Source organism: Drosophila sechellia, chromosome 2R (genome assembly GCF_004382195.2).
Source record: "Drosophila sechellia strain sech25 chromosome 2R, ASM438219v1, whole genome shotgun sequence".
NCBI classification, from domain to species: domain Eukaryota; kingdom Metazoa; phylum Arthropoda; class Insecta; order Diptera; family Drosophilidae; genus Drosophila; species Drosophila sechellia.
Window position 1 is genome coordinate 12840430 of NC_045950.1, and position 25691 is coordinate 12866120.

Sequence of the window (25691 nt, forward strand, 5' to 3'; positions counted from 1 at the left end):
TTTACAGATTTTATTTAAAGCCGTTTTATTTTATATTTCTTTAATAGTGATACGCCCTGGCAAATATCAATTTGTTTTGGATTATACATACACATAGCATAGGTTTCCCCTCATTTTCCACGCGTTGGTTCTGCTCTTCTCATTTTCATCTGTCATTGGAAACGGTTGCCAGGCAATCATCTCTTACATACATTGATATATAGCCGATGTACATATTTAAATCGATTTTGAAATGTATTGTACCATATACGCATATATAAGTTGAGTTTCTTGCTCGTTAACTCGCTTCGCTAATATATAGCTCTATATTTTTGGTGTGTGCAATTCTTTGTTGGTAAATTTAAACTGGGCCAAAATAGGTTATTACGTACATAGATATCATATTATATGCTTGTAAAATGATTATTGTAATTACAATTCTCTAATATGTTACAATTGGAAATTAATTCAATAGTTTAACAAATGTTTACATTTTGCTACAATTAACTCAAAACCCAAAACGCCGACTCAGTTCCGAAACGATTTCTAAAAGAATACGTATTCCTCGATCCAGCAACGATCGCTTAACGTTCCGTGTCCATTCTCGTGACACAAACGAAAGCGATCCCTTCAACAACTTTGGGAGCTTCGAGGCTTGTGATCCGGGCACAAGTGAAGCTCCAATTGATCCATTAACCTGACCTAAGCTCGTGCATCAACCGATGGCGAAACGCAAATTAAATTCAAAGTTCTTTTCGCAAGCAAAGCAAAATGTCGGTTTCATTTTCAGTTGGGAAATATACAGGTGGCCATTGCGTACTAGTTTAAGACTCTTATCAAAACTACAATTGGTTGTTCCGTAACGTGTTGCTTGAAGCTTTAGCAGGTGGTTCCGAGAGGGAGCATTTTAGAAGCGAAACTGTCTGGTATTTTTGGGGGGAGTCTGTGGGGGAGAAGCCTTAAAAGCCGTCAACAGTTGACAATGTGGGGCAGCTGAGTTATAGCAGCGCCGATTTCATGGTTCGTAACTCTGGTGTGTAAAATAGTTTCATTCGCATATAGTTCTGTTTGCTTGTATATATATATGTATAGATCTAACAATAATCGTTACCTTTATAGAGATTTCGCAATTCTGCTGAGCTTATACCTCACGTCTCCTATATCCTATATACTGTACGGTCTTTCTTTAACACACACACATATTTTTGGTATCATAATTTTCTCTGGCGGTTACCTGCTCTTTTTAAGTTAAACAATACAAGTACATGAAAATTTGTGTATAAACAGCAAATATATAGGGTTTTATACATTAATTCATTACATATAGTTCCTCATTTATATATATGTCTGTATTTTGCTTTAGTTTGCACCATTAAAATGCATATACGTGTGTGTTTGTTTGCATTACAAGCTTTACATATTTGTCGCATACTTGAGAAAAAATACAAACTCTAACTGATCAACATAATATCACGTGGGAACTGAAACTAAACGGTCCGTTAACTAATACCAAATATTTATACAATCGAATCAAACGAAGGCTATTTACAAAATTGTCCAATAAACCTAACCGAAGGGGATTCTAAAAAGTAGGCTACCGTATCTGATTGGAGCTGCTAGTGCCTACTCTTTGGGCCGTGGCCAACTAATCACGAAATGTAATATAATCCATAAACTGGGTTGTTGAACTACTTAATAATTACGTACGCTTTGCATTTGGTTTCTTTCTGCTCATTATCTCTGATTTTTGCATTCGATTAAGATGTGCCACCACAGCAACAATCATCTATTTCATTTCCCTCTTCCGATGGAATCCTTCAAGCTATATCAATCAGTTGCCAGCTGCTGTCCCTGCCATTTGTTGTGATCTCCGCCTGACCAGTCGTCTGGCGATACTCAGGCGCTGCAGCCAGCCATAGCCTGCGTCTCAGTAAACCAAAACGGACTCCATCGTGATCGTATCTCATTTGCTCCCACTGTTGGCGTTCGCCGCATTGGTGGCCTGGATCTGGGAAGCCGTCTGGCTGGCAGGCTCCAAAGTCCGTCGCGCCAGGCGGGATCTATTAAAAATATGATATAATTATAATTTAGATAATGTTGTATTCAGTTTTCTACTTACTTTATCTGCCCAGCAAGCAATGGATTGATAGCATACAGCCAGTCATGTACTTCCTTGTCACCAAGTGTTTGCAGCAGATAGCCACGATGCTTGGTCACCACACTAAAGAAAAATCGAAGTAATATTTAGCAATGCATGTCTACTTCTAATGTGGCAATCAAACTGACCTGAATGTGTTGGGTATCTTGACCATGGCCGCCTGGTCCTCGCTGCACTCAACATGCGCAGTGGCTAGATTGAGGACAGCCCGTTCAACGGGATCCTTCTCCGAGCGGTAGATAAACACGTAAGGACGACGGACGATCTATTTAACGAAAACTCAAGTTTAGACTACACTTTAAAACATTCAGGGTGGAATACATACCACCCAGCGCTTCTTCCATCCGGAACCGCCGTGCTCCAGGACATTCAACAGACCCTTGCGGGCCACCACAGGACTCACGCGAATCTCCTCCAGTTCCGGCACATAGAGACGGAGGGGAAGAGCCGGCTGAGTGGCCGGAGCAGGTGCCTCCCAGCCGTTGGGAGCATCAGCTCGATCCGGTGAACATAATCTGATTGGGGAAATTAAAGGTTGTTAGTCAAACGTCTCACTTAAGAGTTGGTTTAGATTTATAGGTTCTCTGGATAGAACAGAAAATTACCTGCGTCGAATTACAAATTTGTTGTTTCTAATTGTGTAAAAGAAAACCGAAAGGAAAACAAACAAAAGTATTGGAAGTTTCGTTTTTGAGTATCTCGAGTTATTAGGAAAATGTATGGTGGTGTGTGATTATCGTTAGTTTTTGCACTGCGATGATCGAATGGTGGGCAATTACAGGGAAGCAGCTGGCAGCAGAAGCAATAAAGGCTGGGAAACAAGTGGAAATGATTGTTAACAGCTTCAGTTGCTTTTGGTTTGTAGGATGGTTTGGTTCAAATCCCTCTGCTTGCTGCTGCTGCCGGCCTTACTGATGAATTCGCTCATGGCAACGGGCATCGACGAGGATCATATCCTGAACCATGATGTGGACCCGGATCCCGGCCGCATGAAGTACATATGGAATCCGTTTTCGGGATTTTGCGGCGAGAATGCCACCATGGTGAGGTGTGCTGGAGTTTGCCCCGAAACCTGTGCCTTCAAATCGCTCAAGTGTCCTAAATATTGCGGTGTAAATTGCGTATGCAAACCTGACTATGTTTTTAACGAAAATTTGCAACTGTGCATCCTAAAAACTGATTGTCCTCTAGACATGAAGCAATTGGTTGTAGAAACTCATCGCGTTTTTCAGTAAAAACCACTAAATATTTCTGTGTTATAAAGAGACAATAAACTAATGTTTGCAACTAAAAGAAGTAATCTAGTCTAATGAAATCTCTAGCTGCGAATGACTTATAAGCAATAGTAATTAGTGCTTGGTGACCCTAACAAATTGCCATTTTACAGCAATTCTAACACAGTCCTGAAATTTTTAATGTGGAACACTTTTAATCTCAGTTTATTATTATAATTTTTCAATGATGGCATGGCCGACAGTTTATTTGGTCGTACAGCTAATTGGAATTCTCCTTCAAAAACATATACTGATAGCAGAAGATTCTGCTGAGGACCAGATTACCTGGCCGGACGACATTGGCGAGCATAACTTGGAATCTGAGTTGACCTGGCCCAATGAACTTCCAGTAACAGTAACTAGTGGCATGACTTTTCGCACCGCTCGAACCTTGGATCATTTCGATGCTTTGCGAGACGATGAGGAGTTCATGGAGAACCCGCATAAAAAGGTTTTTGACGAATTCGATAGCCTGGAGCAAAGATACCACATCGTTCATCCAATAGGTGAAGAAATAGCCCTCAAGCGGATGCCGATGCCTGAGGAGAAGTATATTAAACAGCCCTTCAAATTCGGCTGCTGTCACAACTCCACAAATGTGGGATGTGCTGGCGTTTGTCCGGAGACTTGTGAGTACCGCTCCAAATACTGCGTACCGCTTTGCGGACCGCCCTGTCGCTGTAAGCGTGGATATGTTTACAATATTCCACACAACGCATGCACTCTGCGCTCCGACTGTCCCAAGGGGATCGTTCAGAGTAAGAACGGGATATACAGGGTGTTTTTGTGAGGTGGAGGATGTGAGAGAGTGATTTGGGTTAGTGTGGTGGACTGATATGTGCTGTGGTGCCAATTTCGTTTGTTCCAATAAACCAAGAAAGCCGAATGGATGCCAGCTAACTAAGATGGGTGGTGCTGGTGTGTTGTTTATACGGGTGGTTAAGCGACTACTCACTCCATGGAATTGCTGGAGATGCAGCTAACGGTCATGTCGGCACATCCCTCATCGCTAGGCGAAACATCCGACTGAGTTTGCGTATCGTTGGCCTCGCTCTTAGTATAGCGTCCTTCAATGAATTTAGAATTGAGTGACTGGAACGCTTGGTAAGTCTCAGCTTTAACTCACCCTGCACCAACTTTAAGCATTTAAGCATGAGATCCTGCTCTCGTTGGTTGTACTCGCGTTCTGGAATGATTTGCTGTGGGTCCTTGACCGGAGTCTGCGGCGATTGTGGAATGACCATATGTACGGGTGATGTGGCTGCCCTAGCAGCTAGATTGCATACATCCTTCTCGGTCTTGGTGGTCGGATTCGGGTTGGTGTCCATGCCCAGACGTTCGCGCAGCAGAAGCAAGTGCCGCATGCGTCCAACCTCTTCAAGTCTGGTGAGTTTCTCCAGCTCCCACTGGTGGTCGAAGATCAGGGAGTCACCCCTTGGCCTCCAGCCGTGAAGATTCTCCTCGCCGCGCACATAAGTAGAGCTGGTGTCCAGCACTCGACGTTGACGCCTTTGTACACCTGCAAAGGCACCAAGGGTATGGGTAAGTGGGGGTCAGCTCTAAAGATTCGACAAGCGAGTGCAAGCGGACTGAGTACGAGTACAACTACATTGAGAATTGCTACCTGGACTACCTGCTTCGGATGCTCTGCGCAGTGCCAGCTCGTAAACCCCGGTTAGGCGATTGGCCTCCGGATTTCGGTACTGTCCCGAAAACAGATGCTTCAGGGAGCGCGGTCCGGTACGGGCGTCGCGTCCATAGATTACCATGCTCAGGTCCTTGGTAATAATGGCCGGGCGGGCGCAGTTCTCCAGCTAAGGAGTACATATACATTAAAAATGAACATTAAATTAAAATATACCAACTTACCTCCAAGTAAGCGCTCAGGGTGATGTAGATGGTCTCACCGCCTTGAGAAACGCGGTTGAGCAGTGCCGAGTTGTGCAGACTAGAGTCCCAGGCAGCCTCAAAACGATAGAACGATCTATCATCTCCGGGCACCTCCAAAGCCTCGCCTGGGAACAAGCCCAATGATAAGACACAGGCGTCTTCGTCTTGCTCATCGGATGACTCCGGAGTATTGCGGATACGTCCAACCACCAACTCATTGATGTCCTTCCACTTCACCTCGGTTGTGGGCTCATGTACAATAGTAATACGAATGCGCCGCTGGATGCCCTGATGCAAGAGGAACAGTCCGCGGCAGGGAAGATCATCGCTGTGCTCCACCACCTGTTTACAAATTTGTGTTTGGATTATTGCGTATGAGATTAGGATGATCACATGTGCGGTATACTAACCGATGGCACATATTCTCCATTGGGAGCCAATTCACAGATTTCAAACCAAACCAGAACATCGTGCTTAGCCAAAACCGTAGACGTGGGTGCACAAGGTAGTGGTCCAAACTTGGGACTACGCACTGGCTGACTGATCGGTATGCTCGGTGGCAACATGCGACGTGGTGGTGGCCGGGAAACGAACTCCTGTTTGGCATCCTTATGCAATGGGTGCGTCTGGTAGTGCCCAAAGATCTTGAACATTATGGGTTGGGTCTTCAAATACTCGATGAATGATTTGGTTACGGGTACAGTTATCTACAGAAGAGATAACAGTTAATAATTGATATGGTGGAAAGCTCTTGGTATTGTAATCTTCCACTTACGTTCTGCACATGGTAGAAGCCTAGAGGAGCACCAGATGCCGAATTCTTGACGGGTTCGGTGGAGAACGCCTCCTCATGACGATGCAAAAAGCTGTAAACGTAACAGTTTATAAACCACAAACCTAAAGTTAATTTCCAAAAGATTACTTACTTGAACTGGCAGAAGATATCGGCATATTCAGCCCCAATACCAGTGGCCTGCAGAACAGTGACCCGGAAAGTGAACTCCTTGCCCACCTGCAGGTGCTCGCCAGGCTCCTCCGAATTTTCGTGGCACTCGGATGCGGAGTTAGAGTCAATGCCACGACCAGAGTCCACATCCTCAAGTTCTTTTAAAAATAATGAATATGAACTTTTAGTGATAACACTAGTGATATATATAGTGCGTAGAAACTTACCCTCCAACTTGCTGTCCAAACCACCATTGTCAATATAGCGCTGCACATCATCCTTTTCATTGAGAGCTCTGTACTTGGGCTTGGCATCATCCTCATTGAAAACCAAGCGAGCTGACTGCTTGACACCATTATTGAAATCAATGGACTCCTCATCCAGAACGGGCTGCACAGCAATCCTTAAGTAGCCACGCACATCTCCGCGTTCATTGACAATGGCCACCTTGTGGACCAATGGCACTGGATAGAGCAGGTTGCTCAGATAGATGAAGGAGCGACCCACCATGCGGAACCAGGGGAAGCGATCGTAGAAGGGATCTCCACCAGTGAGGCTCTCCACATTATAATCCGGTGAAGTGGGACTCATTTCGGCTTCGTTGTGGTACATCTCGCGCATCAGCTCCAAACGTTGCCTGAAAAACAGATACAAGAAATTATAATCATGAAGTTAACATTGTACTTGTATTGGGTATATATTATTAAAATATTGCATAGATAGAGAAGTGCGGGGAGAGCGCCACAGCAAGCTTAAGCCCAGATCCCAGATCAGAAGACAATATGGAAAGCCATGCAACTACAACTAAGGATAGTTTCTACACCTCTATATACAAATGAAACCTGCGGTCAAAGCAAACCTAGAAGGTATCAGATTGGCCAATGTGAGACGGCCCCGTTCGCTTTCGACTGGTGGCTCCACTGGGAGCAGCTGCGCCTGCTGGCCAGGGTGATGGCTGGGTGGTGAGATCCATCCGCTCAATGCCTCCATGCCGGACGTATCGAACAGCATGGACGATGGTGGGCTCTCGACATTGTATATTTGTCTCATCAGCTCGAGGCGATAGCTTGTTTGTGTACGAAAATGATTTTGGATGGGATTTGGGTTTCAGGGTTTGACGGTGTGGATTTGGGATTCGTAGTAAAAGAACCGAAAAAGTACAAATCAACATTGGTTCAATTAAACCTAACAAGATGTCGGGGCTTTTGGCGAATGATGGCGATGAGACTTGGGTCGTAAATGGTGGCGGCGTGATCTTCGCTTTGTTTACATCCAAAGTTATAAAATTAACCAACAAATTCTAGAGCGTTTGATAGAAACTAGAATCCATGAACTACAACCACCATGCACGTATTATTCAAATAATATTCAACTCAAATCAAAAGCCAGCTTTTTTTAAAGTTTAACCAAAGTGCAGAGAAGAATGAATGTGAGGGAGTAGCAGGAGTTCCGGATATGAAAGAACCTACCGTAACTTCTCCAGGGACCAGTGGTGAGTGGCTCCGTTTTTAGTATCGGTAACTTCGACGGCCACCAAGGTCTTAGAGACAGGTGGAGCTCCGAACTCATCCTCCTGATGCAAAGGAGCCACAGTGGAGGCCAGCTCAGGCGGCAAAGGGGAGTACAAGGTGTCGGTCAAGAGAGTAAACTGGAATTGTACCTGAAATGGATATTTAAGTACATTAATTCAATATGTCAAATCTTTTAAGTTAACTATTAGGCGTAAGCTCATTACCTTCTTCTTTAACTCAACGGAAATGGCATTGGCTTCCTTAAGGAATATAGCATTGCCCCAGAGATCGTCTCGCAAGGAGGTGAACTGGTGGTAACGCCACTTGCGGAAAGCCCAGGCAGCCAAGCCAGCCTCTCTTGCTGTCCAGCAGGACTCGTACATAGGATTGGCTAAAGATTTTAGAATAATTACTATATTGTTGCCTTAAATTCGTTGTCATGCACATACTGTAGACGTCCTCCTCCTGGTGGAAATCCTCCGGCGAGTAGCTGCTGTACATGGACATGGTCATGGATTGCTCCTCCACTTGCTTCTGCAAAGCATCGATGCGAGCCTCGTACGTTTTGCGCTGCTCCTCGAACTGCTGATCGGCCTGAAGTTTCTCCCGCTTGTACTGTTCCTCCAAGTTGTCCAAACGCTTCTTCATTTCAGCTTTGAGATCAATGCCTTGCTTCTCGAGCAATTCGCACTGGGCAAAGTTCCAGTCCACCTGCTGGGTGTCTGTCTTCTCCACTTCGTTCTCAGCCTCATTTTCGGTCTCGATCTTATCCCGCAATTCGCGTGCCTGTTCTGGATTGGTAAAGCGGAACACGTGGTTCTTTCCGAGGATCACGCGAGAGCCGGTCTTAAGAACCTCCGGCTCAACCAACTTGCGTCCATTTACATAGATGATGGCATCCTTGTGCGGCAGCAGGGTCACCGTGCTGTTCTTGTTCTCAAAGGTGCAGTGCTCCTTGAGGATGTGCGATCCGGAGAGCTGAATGTCCTGGGGTACATTTGCTTCATGGGTACCCAGCCGAGTTAGACCCTCCTTGATGTAGTAAAGCAGACACTCAGACAGATTGGGATCCTCGTTTAGGTTGACCAAATGCGGAGTCTTCTTGGGCGAGAATACGCCAACTGTTATGCCATCTTCCTTGACAGCCACGCCCATTTCGGCGAAGACCGCCTCTCGCTGCACGCGAATCTCCTCGGTGCGCTTAAGTTTCTCCTCCCAGGTCTCGTTGAGTTCTGCGATGGATATGGACATTTAAAGATTGAATTTTCAATAGATTTAGATTTAGATAGATTTTTTAAAGATTTGCTAAAGGAGTCATATATATTCCCACTCACCTGCAATGAGTTTCTCGCTGGCCTGCAGCTGATCCACAGCCATCTCCGTTGTGGATCCATTGCGATTACGTGACTTAGTGGGCGACTTGATCACCGTGGACTTGGTGAGCTCATCTTCTGCAAATGCAAGAGTGGTATCAGAACAAAGGACATCAGACCATTTAGCGGTCACAAGCGCAGTGATAAGCGTGCTAGTTTTTAAAGGTATGATATACATAAAGATATATTGGATATAAATGTTCACAATATTTTTTGATACGAAACGAAGCAGATGCCAATGGGATATGGTTATTTGGGGACTACTGCATAACTCGGGCATGTCCATTTTCTAGCCTTTAAGCAGTGCGGACTGCGAGGAGTTGGTGCCAGTCTTGTTTTGGACCTAGGCAACTGAAATTAACTATTTGGAAACTTATATCAGTCTCTTTAGTGTTTTATATAGCAACATAAAGAGGACTCGACTGTGATTATAGTATGGGTTATATAAGATTTTATTCGTCCTGAAGCGTATTGTTTAGAAGCTTTGACGATACAGCACAATACAAATTCACACACAGAGAGAAATGTATTTTTATTGGCAGTGGTTAGATTACAATATCAGTGCGTTTCAAAACATTAAGTAAAATGCGAGGAATATTCAAAAAAATGGCATTTGAATCGCCACCTATTTAAGTATAGTTAACAAATATAAGCTCGTATTAGGCTCTGAAACGCACTGTACATTTTTGCATATTTATTGAATAACATTTGTTGCATGTGAAGCCTTTGGTTTTTCTTATAGCGCTGAGTTTCATATGACTTTACTTACTATTCGCATCGCGCTTCTCACACACCACTTTGCCATCGGGTCCTAAACGAAATAGGTTTGGTTTTGGGATCGGTTTTACTTTTTTCTAGTATTTATAACTAGACTAGGACTAGATCTACCTTAGGCAGGGGTTTTTGGTTTGTTTTTCAAGTGTAGCGAGTAGTTTTGGTATGTGTGGCTGGGTTTAATGTACTCTAGCTTAGTTGAATATATTTTAACCAGATCTAGACTAGGTAAGACTACTTCCAACTTACCTTCCTGCACTTCAATGCCCTCGGCTTTGAGTAAGTCCCGCAGCTTCTGGATCTCCTCCTTGAGTTCGCGAATCAGCTTGGCATTGGCATCTTCATTGACCACAGCCTTGCAAACAATTTGCTTGGCACGATCCGCATAGCTATACAAAATTGGTATTAAGCCTTGGGTCTCATAATTATTTCAATAATAAATATAACTTACCGCAGTGTGCTGAGGGTTTCATCGTAGTTAATATCTGCTGGTGAGATAGCTGCAATCATAGCTGTCTTCGAGTTTCCTCCTAAGTTTTCACGTAACAGCCAGGTCAAGGCCGAATCACGGTACGGAATAAAATCTGCCTTCTTGGCGTTCTTTTTCTTGGAAGCCTTCCAAAATTAATAAATATATTAGCAACAATAAAAGCTATTTAAAGATCAAGACAAACTTACAGACTATTGAATACCCAGACAGCAAGAAAATGCATTTATTTTATTAGCATAAAGTTAGTTTAAAATTGAGATATAGACTTTAAGAACTTACCACTTCCGCCAAAGCTGAGATAACTTTGCCCAATGTGGTCAAGGACTTATTAATGTTGGCTCCCTCCTTCAAGCGGGTGCCCTTAGCACCAGTGGAATCCGCTCGCTCCGACCCGGCCAAGTCCACCAAGCTAATCTTGGATACCTTTTCTGTGGTCAAATTGGTCATCAGATCATGACGACGTTGGGTAAAGAAGATTGTAAAGACGGCATGAGAGCGGGAACTGGTTTCGTTCATGTTAGTGGCTGCCACAGTTCTGAAAGTTATTATAAGTTATAAAATAGGATAAGATGCAAAACATAATTACAATAATACTCACCGAGCTTTGTTGCCTTCATCAATGAGATCGTGAATGTCCTGGTAATCGGTAACGGCCAGTTTGGACAGATCCTCTACATATGGACCCAAAAGGGGATGCTCCCTTACACGCAGATTGCCCTTGTTTTTCGGATTCAGCAAATCCCTGACTCGCTCACAATAGATTTCCATATAGGAGACCTCAACCTAAAGTAATTGTTAAGTTAGATGCTAGAAAATGAAAGATTGTTATAAAGACGCACCGAGTACTTGAGATCATCGGTCTCAGTATCCTGTATGCGAGTGAACAGATCCTTGCATATCATGGGTATTATGCCCTCTTGCTGCTCCTCCTGCCTGCCCATCATGGTATACGACTTTCCAGCTCCAGTCTGGCCGTAGGCAAAGATACAGACATTGTATCCATCGAAGGAGTGCTGCAACATTTCCTCGCCAATGTCCTTGTACACCATCGATTGTGTGGAGAAATCGGCATCGTGGTGCTGCGATACGAAAATGAATTTAAGTATAGTTTTTTATTGGATTTGAAATAAAACTTACATCATGTGACCAGTAGGAGTAGTCAAAGTTGAAGCGCTTTACTGAATCGCTTGTGTTGGGCGGCACCTTTGGATTGGTTATGGCTGTCAGGACATAAGATTAAAGTACTTAATTAAGCAAAATATAAAGTGTTTATGGGATTCTCACCCGTTGTGGCTCCTGCCATCTCGATGATGCATTTCGACTCCCTGGCTATTTCGCGCGAGTTGAAGGGGCGCACTCGCACCGCCACCTTAACCGACGACATCTTGTCCTTCCTCTCTGTGGGTGTCCTGGTTTCCGGTTAACTGGAGTGAAAATAGAGGAACGGGAATACTTTATAGACATTCGAGACATTCGAGTGGGCTGCAAATTGGCCAGAGACTTTTATAATTGCCCCAACTTTATGGTTATGTACTCGTCCACGATTTGTTTCAGTGGTAGCTCGAAGCTATGAGTCATGCCCCCGGCAACTCGCCAGGGAAATTTGAATTGAAGCCAGGGGTGGGGCTAAGAATTTATTATTTGCTGTCCTATATGTTCTATAAGTCGAAGACTAAGCCGAGTGCATTGGCAACTATATTACAATACATATTTCCCATAAAACAATAGACGTTAAAGAAGTATTTTAATTACTTTTTTTCTCCGCTTCTTTTTAAATAAGGATTATGAAAGTTAAAAAAAGTTAAATATCCTTTCAATTTTGTTAGATTTAAGGTTCGTTTTTCAGTAATTTTATCACTTATCGTAATAAATTTTAATGCAAATATTTTTCTTTGACCCGCAACCCTCTTGACTCACACACACGCACATCCACTCACACACTTGAAGCAGGGGGAAAAATTCCACAATCCACAATGCTTCCAATAAAAGCGCAGACGAGTGTCGGCCAATAGTCGAATGAGTCATCGAGCAAATACAAAAGCCACAATAAAGAAATCTACTCACACCCCAAAAAAGAAAGAAAGGTCCCTTTAAAGGCGATGTATTACGCGTATTTTCAATATATTTCGTAACTTTATTAAAACAAATAACTACCATTTAGGGAGATTAAATTACCTTTAGTTAAGGCCAAACGATTGCTGGCTTATAGGGCGGCTATATCCTTAAAGCTCATTATAGCACAAGTTGTAAGGGATCTTAGCACTTTTTCGATTGCACTTGTGTGTGATTTGATTTTTAGTTATTGTTTGATAAGATAAAATATATTTTTTCGTTTGTCACTCTTTGTTTTATTTATTAACTTTCTAGTGGTAATTTCACTTGACCAACTGAGAAATTCTTTCACTCGCTTACACTAGCGTCCTGAAATATTGTGAAACCAAGTTTAGAAATCTTTCCAATGCGCAGCTGTGAGAATTTCTCTCTCTTTCTCGTCCTTTCTCTCTCTTTGTTTACCTGACCAAAATACATTTGTTTATGTTATTTTTTTCTGTTCCTTCAATTTTCCGAACAAACTGTCAAAGCAAATGTGCAACAGCCTGCAGTAAAAAGTCTCCACAGGAAGATTTGCGCAGAAGCGCGAGACAGGAGAAATGTGGAGAGAAGACAGAGAAAGGCGAGAGAATTATAGAGAGTGTGGGAGCGAAAGTGGGATAGGATATGCTAAATATTTGTGTTATGTATTTTATTTATTTTTTATGATATGCAGACTGACGCTGGTTGAAGGCGCACGGAACGATAAAAGAACGTCTTAAAGAAATTAAAATCAGGCCTTTTCGAGAATGTCCACTTCTCAAGGTCCTGAGCTCGTTTTACCTGGCCAGGCTCTTGAAAATTTATTGGTCACACTGTCAACCCTCATTTGCACTTGAGAAACGAACTAAGCACTCGAGGTCCTCGCTTTTGTTGCCTTCTGCGTCATATTTTTTATGGCTGCCTGCGGGGCAACACGGCTGGCACTTAATACGGTATGCAGGACCTCTCACCACACTCATATGCGCGCCCGTCCCATTCGTGGGTAATATCCTTCGCTTGCGTTCTTCTTGACCTTTATTAATAAATTTTCAAGTTGCCTTTGCCATGGACACCGAGCCAGGAAATCTCTACACTCTACACACACACTATGCACACTACTCTGGAGGCCACTGTACACACTAGATGATGGGGGGCAAAAAGTAGCGAATCAAAATTATGTAAAACGTAATTATGGGCTATGTTTTATCGAGAATTTTGAAATGTTCGGTCGAGCGAATTGATGAAATTTTGCAAATATATTTTGAAGCATTTACCAATTGATTTTCTGTTTCGTTTTATTATTTTTCGGGGCATTATACTCATTAACCCATGGAACTCAAAATATTTTCTGTTTTAGGAACATTTGTGGTTGTTGCTGATAGTCCGTTGGTTGTTGTTGTTGCTGCATTTCTTGGTCTGGCTGGTGTTCTTGTGTGTAATTGAATACTAGTACAAAGCTATCCAACATGGATCGCTTGGAGGTGGTGGCGAAAATAATGGACAGCACCAGAATTGTTGTTAACAATAGGGCGAAAAACAATAGGTAACCAAAAGCGCACATTCGCGTAGCTTCTTCTTCTTGACTAGGCTAAAGGATTCTTGAACATATATTATATATATATATATATATGTATATATATATATATGTAGGCTCTCGTATATGTGTATATATGTGTAGGGGTCTGCCTTTCTGTATAACAGCGAAAAATTTTCACTCCTTTTTTTTGGGGGACAAATAATTGATAAAGTTTTAGTTTGCCACTGTATCGAATTGTTTTATTTGAAACTTGTTAGTTGCTTTACTTGGCTGCGCTTTGTTTAAACGGTTGGGCAACTTTTCGCTGATGAAAACTCTGGGCTTTTCTGCACAAAATCGATGGCCAGTCAGCGGAAGGCCTTAGGAAATGAAATTCGCGCACGACTCGAGACCAGAACGAACTGCACCCGTTAAGGGTAGACGACACAGTGAGCAGCTCTGGGAAAGTTCAGAGGATACGACGACGGCCAGCCCACCAGCAGGACGCATGCGCCGCAATCCGGGCAAGAAACTGGAAGGGCAGCAACTGTGTGGGCTGCGAGGTGTATATGGGTATGCGAAAAATATTTTATAAATTTCATACAAATAGCGTAAAAGGTCCGCAATAACAAAACAAACGCCTGCCATCCGCGGGCACAATGAATTTCATTATTAGCGCAAGGTGTCCACTTTTTCGGACAGCCACTGTGGCGGCCCCCCAATTTTCCCCCCGATGTTTGATCTTATTATGAGCCATTTCAGATATCGCTGCCGGCACAGTGGCTATAGCGACGGCTTTATCCACCAGCTGATGACGTAAAGTGAATTCTTTTTATTGATTTCCTATCGCACCGAGACGCAGGACAAGCTTTGGCTTTTTATGTTACTCGGTAGTAGGTATTTGTATACTATATATTCTACGGCGTAATTACATTGACATTGAAATCTGACGGCGAGGCTGGGAGGCAGTAAAGAGTTGGAGGTTGTGGCTTTGGTAGGGAAATGTTTAAGGATGGGGCTTGGTAAAAGAATGTGCTGGAAGCTGAAGGTCCCTATTTGGGGGTAATCTGTTATCATTACAAGTGCGAAGTTTAAAATATAATAAACTTAACAAGTGATTAAAAATGTAAATAAATAACTAGTATTATCATCGAAAACAACGATTTAAGCTGGAATTATTTGTTGAATTTGTTTTTTTCTGATAGCTCTTAGAAAATCAAAGTAATCCCAAAACTAGTTTCACTTTTACCTAATACAACTCAAATATTTCGAATTACCAACAATAAATACTAAAATGTCGTCCACCGACACAAAAACAACCAAATCCGATGTTTTTTTCGTGCCAAACGCGATGGACGCGGAATTTGACAATTTTTGGAAAACGGTTAGCTGTTTTGCGGCCAACAACTTTCCGTTCGAGGAGCGATGTGATTTCGTAAAGAAAGCGGTGGACTGCAATTCGAGCACGAATGTAATTCCATACATGAGACTGCTGGCCTGCGATCTGAAGTGTATCAATCAGTTCCAGGAAATGATCTTCATCGCCTTGTTCGTGGCGTTCTGCTTTCAGATTTTGGTTATACTAATCTACACGATCAATGTTTAGTAAGTAGCTATCTCTTAGATTGAAATTGAGCTTGAAGTCTAGTGATTTGAATTGCATTTGCAGCTATAGTCCTGCTCTGAAGGCCGTATCCCGATTCCTTCATATGAACGAGCATTTGGCGGGAGTTACCCTGATGGCCTTTGGAAACACTTCCGCCGACCTATTCGCCAACTTGGCCAGCGTTGAACGTCATGTGCCGGTGTTTGCCAACAACTTGTCGTCAGCCCTGTTTGTGATTACGATTTCCGGTGGCCTAATCTGCTACATTTCCCCCTTCAAGATGAATTCCTACGAAACGGTCCGCGACATTTTATTTCTTCTCTTAGCGACTTTATTGATGGATTACTTTGCATCGCACCATTTCACATTGAGCTATGATGAATTGAAATTTTTAAGTAAGCATAATAGCCCAAGTCGATTTCCTATTTTCCGCAAAATTGTAATGTCCTTGTCTTAAAATTTAGTTGTACTCTTGGTTTACATTAGCTACATCATTATCAACGTGGCAGATGTGTACTTATTACAAAAGACCATAGCCTGTGAGTGTATTCATATATTGATTTATATATATATATATTGTTAACAAAATAAGTTGCTAGCAACGCGTGCGAAAATGCAAAAACTTCTGGATGAGAAGGAAACACCTGAAATAGCATTGAAACTTCAAGAACTCGAGAGAAAGCTGGAGTATTATTCACAGGATACGAGGGTGGAGATTTTGGAAAAAAGCAGTAGTATCTCGATAACCAGAATACGCTACACCACAATGAGAATGATTCGAAATCCTCGTGTTAGCGTTAATCGACGCTACACCCGAACTATGATGCTTGATTACACGCAATCGAAGAACCAAGGGATCTTCAGGGATTTCTTCCTTTCCCTCAGGCCCATCAAGTGCCAGGCTTGGAAGCAGGCGGAACTTCTTAACCGGGTCCTACTGTTGATCAGGGCTCCGGCCGTCGTCATCTGCACCCTGTATATTCCCCTGGTGGACTACGAATTGGAGAAACATGGCTGGAACAAGCTACTAAACGCCATCAATGTAGTAGTCAATCCTGCACTATCAATATCGATATTTTTGTGTGAGTAGTTAACACTAATAATAATTAATAATATATTCTTCCCGATTGCAGCTTTCATGCATAGGAAAGCGAACGTTCTATGGTATATAAGCCTGCAGAACACCCTGATGTATGGAGCCTACTCCTTCGTACTCACTGTGCCATTTGCAGTGTTCATTCTCTTCCATTCACGGACTGATGTGCCACCATCTTATCACTGGGTGAGCTACAGTGAAGATAATGCACCAAGAACTCGAATTAAATCCTTAATACTCCTTTTCAGGTGTTTACCATAATGAATCTAACAGGATCGATGTTCTTAATCTTTCTCTGCGCCACGGAAATCGATACAGTCCTCGAGGTGATTGGAAACATATTGTCCATAGATGACAACTACATGGGCGCCACTGTGAAGGCATTTACAGGGAATCTGGGCACACTATTCGCGAACACCGCTGTGGCCATTCATGGCTATCCAAAAATGGCTTTTGCATCCGCCATAGGAGGATCTTTTTTCAGTGAGTACCTCGAACAATTTGCTCTAGATTAATATCTAAACTGATCCTTTAGCTATCGTTGTCACTGGGAACACTGTGGCCTACGTAAGAAGTCTGGTGGGAAATCGATGTGATGACCACATAGAAGAATATGGTGAAATCGCCTTCATATTTCTCAACATGGCACTCTTTACCATTTTGCTCTGGTCCACAACGTTGGGATTTTTCGCCCGCCGTTCAATGGGATTGTATTCGATTGGGCTATACGTTGTCTACTTGTTGTTCGTGACTCTGGTTCATGAGGAAGTCATTCATTCGTTTAGTAAAGACGTTCGGGTGAAATCAGCATTTGCTGATATTTAATTGATAAAGTGTAAATTATTGAAGAGCTCGAAATTCAGGAATGTTACATTTTATACATTTATACTTTTTGTACTTTACAAAAATTGAAAAAAAAATATTTTTGAAAAAACGCACGTCTGAAACGCACCTTGTTGGGAACTTTTAGCTAGTTTAATGCGCAGAATTTTCTAAGGCAATAAAAAGCACGCACAGACTGAAACGAAACGAAAATATCGAGTTGTAGGTAAACTGGGGAAGAGCGGGAAAAGCGGTCGTTGACGTTTTTTGTTGGCTGCGCAATTACCGCTTTTCCACCAACGACTTTAAGGATTTTCCACTGGGCGAATGTCAATGACAGTTCATGCGCCAAAACATTTCAATTTTCCGCTGCATCATGCGAGTTCGCTGACTCTTGGCCATGATCAAGCAATTAAAATGTAACACTCCAGCAGACAACACTGCGTATGAGTCATCTGAGAATTATTCTTTTTTACTTAGCTGCGGGCCGGTCTTGAAATTAAATTTAAATTCAATTTTCAAGTCCGCGGCGCAAATGACATTTATGGCCAACGTGGCGGAGGAGAATAAGAGCTCTTGAAATGGCAGACACGTGTATATAAAAACCCCTTGATATTTCTCCGTTTTTTTCCGAAAGCCCCCAGGACACCTAAAGCTGGAAATGTTTGAGTGTTGGTGTCCTCCATTAAGTCTAGAACATAAACGATAAATGCGATTTGGTTATTTAAGTCATTGCAACGAAAGCGTGGGGAAAATGGGAAAATATAGTAGGAAAAATAAGCAGAGCGGGAGATGGAGAAAGCCTGCCCCACGCAAAAAGCACAAACACAGTCGAGCTACACCACTACAAACGCAAAGGGAAATGGCTGATGACTCATCCGAGGAAAACGCTTGTATGTGAGTGTATGGCCACAGTCGCGTCCCAACGCAGTGGGAATGCCAAAGAGCAGAGGGGAAGGAAGAGGACATCGAAAAGGAAGGAAGGAAGGAAGAGCGAGCCCGATGGTGAATCATCTTTCAAGAGGCAAACATTCGACGGGCCCTGCTTTTCCACCCACTTTGCAATTTTTTGTTTCGGTTCTCATAATTTCAAGGTTTGTTTACTCAGTGATTTCTGATACAGAGAAAAATTAGATATAGGTTTAATCTTGGGATTATTGCTATATCTATGATAAAAATATTTATCTATTAAATATATAAAATATATATACAATTGTATTTTAATTACAAATGTTCCAGGAACTGCACTTAGTGTACAATTTTGAGCAATCCGTACAAATGAAATATCACTGCGGATACTTTTTCTCCACTGTAGCTTTTTATTGTCACCCAGGACCTCCCGATGTTGGCGTGGAATGTTGTAACTTTCGGTGCCTAGCTGTCGCTCTATATATATGTAGCATATAATTTGCAAGCACGCGGCTGCCAGGACACGTTGATTAGCAAGTGATTTCCATTTCGAGACGTTTTTGTTGCCTACTTTTGTGGGTAGCTGACCACACGTGATGGAGTAGACCGCACTGGGCGGCGGCCACGCCCAAAAAAAAAAAAAAAAAACAAGGGACTGCATTGGGGAACACTTAAAAGTGCTGCGCACAGGTAACATAAATCATTTGGGACAACCACAAGCTTATGGTCCTTTGCCTTGCCGAACACAATTAAAAATAATTAATAATAAAGAAGGGGCAAATTGTCAGAAAAGGAAGCCATTTCGCGGCAAGGTAAAATGTTGCCTCACACTTTCCATTTTCCCTCTTAATGCTGCTCAGCGGAAATTTATGTTTATTGCTTAGTCCCCCCCCCCCCACTGGGCACTCTTTTTTCCAAAGGATACGGCACACTTTACTCCTTTTTTGTTTAAGTATTTTGCCTTATTTATTCATGACACTTTGGAAAGCCACTTTATGCGGCGGTTGGCGAGCTGCGACTTATTAAAGCCGCCGCTTTGGTCAGTCCTTTGTTTAGGAGCAACTGCACCAACTTGGCTCGAAATTCAAGCTGGTGAAGCCCATATGCTCCCAGGGGCCTTGCCTCAGATTTACCCTATTATTAGAACAGCAAACAACAATCACAAGCAAACGAGATGCTCAATTCCCATGCAATCCACTGAAACCTTAATCTCTCAATCAAGCTGGTCACTATAATCACAACCACAGTGGCGCTGGACATGACGCACAATATTACACGGAGAAGAAAACAGAATTAGTACCCCTAGTTTTCAAAATAAATCCTAAGGATTATATACATCATCATAGATAAGTTTAAATAAAGTGTACAGAAAATATACTCAAATCCACTAAAACTTATCATATGTTTGATCAGATTTCTTTTCTAATGGATATATTTATTCAAGATTGATTTTCGTTCAGTAGACAAACCCTTTGCCCACGCACAACAATCAGACAGTGGGGACGCGCTATATGCGAAGGACCAATCGACCTCCCACGCAAATGTGCCACTTGAATGGGGCAACGCTGGCTGAGTAGCAGCGAGGTGAAGGTTGTGCCTTCAGACTCCTTCTACTCAAAGGTCAGAGGTTGACCGTCGGCAAACATTTGATGTTGATTTGGCTGGATAGAGACAACACCGACAATTGGAACTTCCCTGGTAACTAGATTACCCTCCCTGACGTCAATTGGCCAGGCGATAAAACCGTGGGTGTTGTTGCGCATAAATGCGCTGAATGACAGGTTGCATCCATATGCTCGGGGAAATTCGCAAACAAGAGCGGAGAGGTTTTATTTATAGAATCCACTGGGGGCGGACAGCTGCTGAAGGACCTCAAGCAGGATCCGCAACAGGACGAAAGTTGGAAAAGTTCCCGAAGGGAGATGCGTGCGCACTTCTGGGGCAACTGGCTGTGGAATATTGATTTTTCACACATTTTCCCGAATACCGTCAAGTGGAGTTTTTCACAAACTAATCGAAAATAGTTTTAATTGAATCCTGATCTCATAATTTCTTAACAGTTTTTATGTTTTGTTTGGTAGCTTACTTACGTTTATAAGTTAAATTCCTAGATGGGCGTCAACAGTTTTCCTCACACACTCACAATCACAGTTGTTTATTAAATTATTATTGCACTCAATTGGTTTATTTTGTATGTTTTTCATTCGTCACCGCCCTCAGGAAATTAAATGATTTTTCCTTTGTTTCGTGCTGGTCTCTCGATTTCAAAACTCCGGGCGATTTTCGAGGATGGCCATTACGCGAACAGGCAACAAACGACTCTGCCAGCGGCTGGCCATTTGTCCCACCATTCGGATACGCGTGCTGGAAAATTGTTTGCAGCTGCGCGCACGCAAGCTCGGGAAAACTCGGTGGAAATGTCAATTTTCCTCCCCCGATTTCGCGGCTGGCTGACTTTTGTTTTGTTTTTGTTTGGCTCGCGCACAGCTGATTAGCTAGAGATGGCACCATGGGCGGCAGTGTTGAAAAACATTTACAGTACTTGCGATATTTTAATTTAATATGAAAATTAATTATTTTGAAGCGTAATAAAATTGATTAAATGAAAAAACGTTAAGTATATGTATATTTTTTAGTTCCTAAATGAAGTAATAGTTTTTAATCACCTTTGTGAGATGTTTTCTTATTTTATTACTATGTTTTAAATAGTTTTATTCCCATTCATACAATTGATAAAAATTAGTTGCTAGCTGGTACCAATTTATTAGCCGCAACTTAGACTACAATTTAGGATCTCCGATCCGCAGATGCTTATAGATTAAACATAGACAATCTCCGGCTGTGCTTAGCACCCGAGTTTCTTGGCCTCCTGGAAGCGGCACGAGATGTCGTCCCAGTTGGCGATGTCCCAGATGGCCTCCACGTAGGAGGGACGCACGTTCTTGTACTGCAGATAGTAGGCGTGCTCCCAGACATCGATGCCGAAGAGGGGGATCAGGCCGGTGGAGGCCTCCAGGGGATCCTGGTTGGGCAGGGCGGCCAGTTGCAGTTTGCCCGACTTCTTGTTGAAGCCCAGCCAGCCCCAGCCGGAGCCCTGGACCGCCACGGTCAGCGTGGTCAGCTCCTTCTTGAACTCCTCGAGACTCTTCCACTGCGACTCGATGGCCTTCTTCAGTTCGTCGCTGGGCTGGCTCTTGTTGGGCGAGAGGTTCTGCCAGAAGATGGTGTGGTTGATGTGGCCACCGCCATTGAAACGCAGGGCAGGAGCCAGCTGAATCAGCTTGGTGGTGTCGCTCTTCGACTTGGCCTCCTCCAGCTGCTCCTCGGCGGCATTCAGATTGTTGACGTAGGTCTGGTGGTGCTTCTGGTGGTGCAGCTCCATGATCTCCCGGCAGATGATGGGCTCCAGGGCGGCATAGTCGTAGGGCAGCTTCGGCAGGGTGTGCTTGCCACGCACCGCCAGGCTGCAAAGGGTTAAGTGTGTCTTGTTTTATAATGTCCTCAAGATCAGGGTCGCCATTTGTTGCTATTTATGTAATCAGCCGGCATCGATTTTGGCATACTTTTCTTCGCTTTTCCGGTGCAACTTACCTTGCAGTTTGCGAAATTTTACGGGCCACGAACATCTCTGCGATTTATTCGACTGCAAACAAGGCTAAGTCCTGATATCAGAATTTATATCAAATAAAACAAGGCTTACGTTCTCGTTATTTTGCTTGATCTTTTTGAACAATTTACTGCTAGAGATGAGCAGATGAGCGAATGAAAATATCGAAAGGTCACAATCAGTCAGTGATGTGAGATCAACACATATATATTGAAGTTTAATAGTAAAACTAAAAGAAATTTAATTTAATTTTTCAAGAGCACTGAGACATATTCAATTCATATGGAGGATTTGTTTAAATATTATTTTAGTTTTTTCTAGCTGCTTACTTATCGATTGCTTACAATCGATTGATACTGGATTAATCGATTTTGGCCGCTGTATTTCATGGCGCCAAATTTGAAATTAACCAAGAATTTAACGTCATAAGTTTTAAAATCCGACTGAAACACAGCACACAACATGTCTACATTTCAAATACCTTCCCGAATCAAAATCGATATAACAGATAAACGGGCACAAAACATTCTTCACAAATATCTTCATGTGCGTAAGTTGCTTAAATGTTAATAATTTTATGATTTGACGATGATTTGTTCAGCAACCTCTTGTGGAGACATGAGCAGCGGGGTAGATGGTAATTCACACCAAGCCGCAGTGGTTATTGACAACGGATCTGGAGTATGTAAGGCTGGATTCTCCCCAGAAGACACTCCCCGCGTGGTCTTCCCGTCGATTGTGGGCCGACCTCGTCACCTAAACGTCCTGCTCGATTCCTTGATCGGTGAAACTGTTATTGGCGAGGCGGCAGCTCGAAAAAGGGGTATACTAACCCTGAAGTATCCCATCGAGCACGGAATGGTCAAGAACTGGGATGATATGGAGATGGTTTGGAAGCACACGTACGAGCTCTTGCGGGCGGATCCAATGGACTTGCCGGCTCTACTCACCGAAGCGCCTATGAATCCGAAGAAGAATAGAGAGAAGATGACGGAGATTATGTTCGAACACTTTCAGGTGCCAGCTTTTTATGTAGCAGTTCAGGCTGTGCTCTCACTTTACGCCACCGGGCGTACTGTGGGCATAGTGGTGGACTCGGGTGATGGTGTGACGCACACGGTTCCGATCTACGAAGGATTTGCCCTGCCCCATGCCTGTGTACGAGTTGATCTGGCCGGCAGGGACCTCACCGATTATCTGTGCAAGCTGCTTCTGGAGAGGGGTGTTACAATGGGTACCTCTGCTGAACGGGAAATCGTGCGTGACATCAAGGAGAAACTCTGCTATGTGTCGATGAACTATGCCAAGGAAATGGAACTCCACGGGAAGGATGAAACCTATGAGCTGCCAGATGGGCAGAAAATCGTTTTGGGCAGCGAGAGATTCCGCTGCCCGGAGGCTCTCTTCCAGCCCAGTTTGCTGGGTCAGGAGGTGATGGGCATCCACGAGGCCACCTATCACTCGATCACCAACTGCGACATGGATCTGCGAAAGGATATGTATGCGAACATTGTGCTCTCCGGCGGAACGACCATGTTCCGTAACATCGAGCATAGATTCCTGCAAGACCTAACCGAAATGGCTCCACCATCCATGCGAATCAAGGTTAACGCTAGTCCAGACCGCAGATTCTCCGTTTGGACGGGTGGTTCCGTATTGGCCTCACTCACTAGCTTCCAAAATATGTGGATCGACAGCTCGGAGTACGACGAAGTTGGTTCTGCCATAGTTCATCGAAAGTGTTTTTAGTTGAGGAGGGTGTTAACATATTCGTTATGAGCAATAATTATTATATATTTTCTATTTGCTAATGAATTCAATGTTCATGGAATTGCTATAACCAAAACAATTTGATATAAAATAAATAAAAAGGGGGCTAACTACACAAAAATGAGGTGCATAACCACTAACCACTAGAGAAAAACCCATTGAACCAAACTAATAACTGCTAAACTCTTATTCTGATTAATTTCGAATGTTTTAAGCCAAATAAAAATACAAATGTATTCGTTTGTGAAATCTCGGCGGGAATCACCACCATGCAGTAACCTTAACTTCAATTCAGTTGCACGTGCACCGGGCGACAACAAAATCCAAGTTTCCACTCTCAAAGCATTCGGCATCGTAATCATAATTGTCAAGCTCCATCATTTCGCAGTCGGATGGGCACTTGGGCATAAGACGCTTTTGTTTAAAAGCTTGACAAGATTTCGATCACGGATCTAACCGCGGATTTGTTTAAACTAAACAGCACAACAACAGCTGAAAAGTCGGCACGTCGGATTATAGGCATTAGGCATTGAAACTTCGCTCCTCCTCCTTTATCCTGTCTTACATAACAACTTTCGGATCGTTTTTCAAGTTCTAAATAATGTTACTACGACTGAATGTTTTCTAAAATGCAGTTAAACTTGTAGCGTGGCTCTGAAGTTAAAAAAATACTTTAAGCTTCAAAGTTTCCGTAGCACCATTAACATAAATAGACTTCTATAAACTAATATTTAAAATGTGACATTTTAGAATATAAATATTTTTAATATATATTAAAGATATTCAATATCTGATATCACAGTTTTGTAAAATTATATTTCTCATTACCTGATACTTTTGGTCAATGCCTGAGCTGCTGCAAATGGCCAAATAATATATTCAAGTAATGTTAAAAATTAGCACGTCATTATGCTGCACTTTGATTCAAATTAATTGCGAATTTATTAAGCCAAATGATGCATACAAATGTGTGTGATTGCCACATCGCAACGCGGCAACCTTAGCTTCCTTCCAGTTGCACGTGCACCACCAGTTTCGAGGCATTCACCTTCATAATCGTATTCATAATTGTCTAGACTCATCATTTCGCAGTCAGTTGGTTTTGGGCACCCAAGGAGCCTTTTGTTGGGGCACTTCACCAGATTTCGATCACGTATCAATGGCAAACCTCGTTGGAGACAAATAACACAACGCGTGCTTGAGGAGGTGCACCTGCAACATGGCATTAGCTAAAAGTTAGGATTACCATTCTAAACTCATTCGATATTTTTTCATCAGGAAGTTGGAACGAAATCAAAACTCTTTATATCTGCATTGTTTGTGATTGCCCATCTTCTGCATAAATGATTATCTACTTCAAATTATTCTCAATCTGCACTCTTTTTATTGAAGGTCGCTACTATAATAAAGATTAAAAGTATTTATACAGATATTGTGGCTTCGTTTCTATTGGCCCATTTTCAGTAGCACATTATTACGCGATCGGAGCAGCTGAGTCCGGGTTTTGAGCCAGAATCGAATTGACAGCCGCTCGATAGGGTTTTCCATATCAAATGGATATCTGTGCCAAGTCGCTGGCTGCGGTGACTGTTTTCATTTTTTTTTCTTTTTATATGGCAAAGTAGCGACGCCAAGGTTGCGTGAATTCATCACTTCACTTCACTCCTGGGGGCTGAGCTACTGCAATTTTGTAAATTGTTTCCATTCGGTTACCTCATCATGGCTAACGTGGATTTATATATCACTTTTGGATGGGCCCAGCTACTTTTGGATATTTATTTTTTATTAAACACCCGAACACAGAATAATTCAAATTCGTGAGGCTATAAATTAAAAAGGGACACGGAACGAGCGAGTGGGTGGGGGGCCAAAGATGTGGCCGCAGTTGGAGTTGTAG

At 42.8% G+C, this 25691-nt stretch overlaps 7 protein-coding genes across 15 annotated transcripts; 4 read left to right on the forward strand and 3 right to left on the reverse strand.

The window, feature by feature from the left end:
- On the reverse strand, nucleotides 1-20874 carry LOC6609488 (kinesin-like protein unc-104). Of its 7 annotated transcripts, XM_032716921.1 has the most exons (27): nucleotides 20508-20872; nucleotides 11680-11819; nucleotides 11533-11615; nucleotides 11235-11474; nucleotides 10994-11178; nucleotides 10675-10930; nucleotides 10584-10586; nucleotides 10357-10520; nucleotides 10155-10294; nucleotides 9901-9942; nucleotides 9093-9209; nucleotides 8208-8990; nucleotides 7983-8149; nucleotides 7717-7907; nucleotides 6475-6884; nucleotides 6228-6405; nucleotides 6077-6167; nucleotides 5712-6008; nucleotides 5281-5643; nucleotides 5036-5225; nucleotides 4538-4930; nucleotides 4367-4478; nucleotides 2743-2769; nucleotides 2463-2652; nucleotides 2266-2402; nucleotides 2099-2200; nucleotides 1-2039 (listed from the first exon to the last, which is right to left on the reverse strand). In XM_032716921.1, the coding sequence occupies exons 2-27, from the start codon at nucleotides 11777-11779 to the stop codon at nucleotides 1943-1945; spliced, it is 5058 nt and encodes a 1685-aa protein (XP_032572812.1). In that variant the 5' UTR covers nucleotides 11780-11819; nucleotides 20508-20872; the 3' UTR covers nucleotides 1-1942. The 7 variants fall into 7 exon arrangements, with proteins under 7 accessions (XP_032572812.1, XP_032572815.1, XP_032572814.1 ...); XM_032716924.1 differs by lacking the exons at nucleotides 10584-10586; nucleotides 20508-20872 and adding an exon at nucleotides 12571-12657 and having other exon boundaries at nucleotides 1943-2039; nucleotides 5045-5225; XM_032716923.1 differs by lacking the exons at nucleotides 10584-10586; nucleotides 20508-20872 and adding an exon at nucleotides 12571-12657 and having other exon boundaries at nucleotides 1943-2039.
- On the forward strand, nucleotides 2913-3433 carry LOC116800671 (venom peptide SjAPI). Its single transcript, XM_032716932.1, has one exon. The coding sequence runs from the start codon at nucleotides 3004-3006 to the stop codon at nucleotides 3370-3372; it is 369 nt and encodes a 122-aa protein (XP_032572823.1). The 5' UTR covers nucleotides 2913-3003; the 3' UTR covers nucleotides 3373-3433.
- On the forward strand, nucleotides 3596-4256 carry LOC6609489. Its single transcript, XM_002034138.2, has one exon. The coding sequence runs from the start codon at nucleotides 3596-3598 to the stop codon at nucleotides 4199-4201; it is 606 nt and encodes a 201-aa protein (XP_002034174.2). The 3' UTR covers nucleotides 4202-4256.
- On the reverse strand, nucleotides 12729-14278 carry LOC116800672. Its single transcript, XM_032716933.1, has 2 exons — nucleotides 13743-14278; nucleotides 12729-12816 (listed from the first exon to the last, which is right to left on the reverse strand). Exon 1 carries the CDS (start codon nucleotides 14027-14029, stop codon nucleotides 13805-13807), a length of 225 nt encoding a protein of 74 aa, XP_032572824.1. The 5' UTR covers nucleotides 14030-14278; the 3' UTR covers nucleotides 12729-12816; nucleotides 13743-13804.
- Nucleotides 15163-17561, forward strand: LOC6609490 (mitochondrial sodium/calcium exchanger protein). The gene is made up of 7 exons (XM_002034139.2): nucleotides 15163-15589; nucleotides 15654-15985; nucleotides 16055-16129; nucleotides 16190-16672; nucleotides 16724-16872; nucleotides 16935-17169; nucleotides 17222-17561. The coding sequence occupies exons 1-7, from the start codon at nucleotides 15279-15281 to the stop codon at nucleotides 17509-17511; spliced, it is 1875 nt and encodes a 624-aa protein (XP_002034175.2). The 5' UTR covers nucleotides 15163-15278; the 3' UTR covers nucleotides 17512-17561.
- A 282-nt stretch (nucleotides 20875-21156) lies between the features above and the next one.
- On the reverse strand, nucleotides 21157-22187 carry LOC6609491 (superoxide dismutase [Mn], mitochondrial). 2 transcript variants are annotated; one of them, XM_032716930.1, is made up of 3 exons: nucleotides 22118-22187; nucleotides 22009-22060; nucleotides 21157-21881 (listed from the first exon to the last, which is right to left on the reverse strand). In XM_032716930.1, exons 2-3 carry the CDS (start codon nucleotides 22041-22043, stop codon nucleotides 21263-21265), a joined length of 654 nt encoding a protein of 217 aa, XP_032572821.1. In that variant the 5' UTR covers nucleotides 22044-22060; nucleotides 22118-22187; the 3' UTR covers nucleotides 21157-21262. The 2 variants fall into 2 exon arrangements, with proteins under 2 accessions (XP_032572821.1, XP_002034176.1); XM_002034140.2 differs by having other exon boundaries at nucleotides 22009-22155.
- Nucleotides 22188-22459: 272 nt separating this feature from the next.
- On the forward strand, nucleotides 22460-23935 carry LOC6609492 (actin-like protein 53D). 2 transcript variants are annotated; one of them, XM_032716929.1, is made up of 2 exons: nucleotides 22460-22574; nucleotides 22626-23935. In XM_032716929.1, the coding sequence occupies exons 1-2, from the start codon at nucleotides 22487-22489 to the stop codon at nucleotides 23771-23773; spliced, it is 1236 nt and encodes a 411-aa protein (XP_032572820.1). In that variant the 5' UTR covers nucleotides 22460-22486; the 3' UTR covers nucleotides 23774-23935. The 2 variants fall into 2 exon arrangements, with proteins under 2 accessions (XP_032572820.1, XP_002034177.1); XM_002034141.2 differs by having other exon boundaries at nucleotides 22479-22570; nucleotides 22626-23934.
- Nucleotides 23936-25691: the final 1756 nt, after the last annotated feature.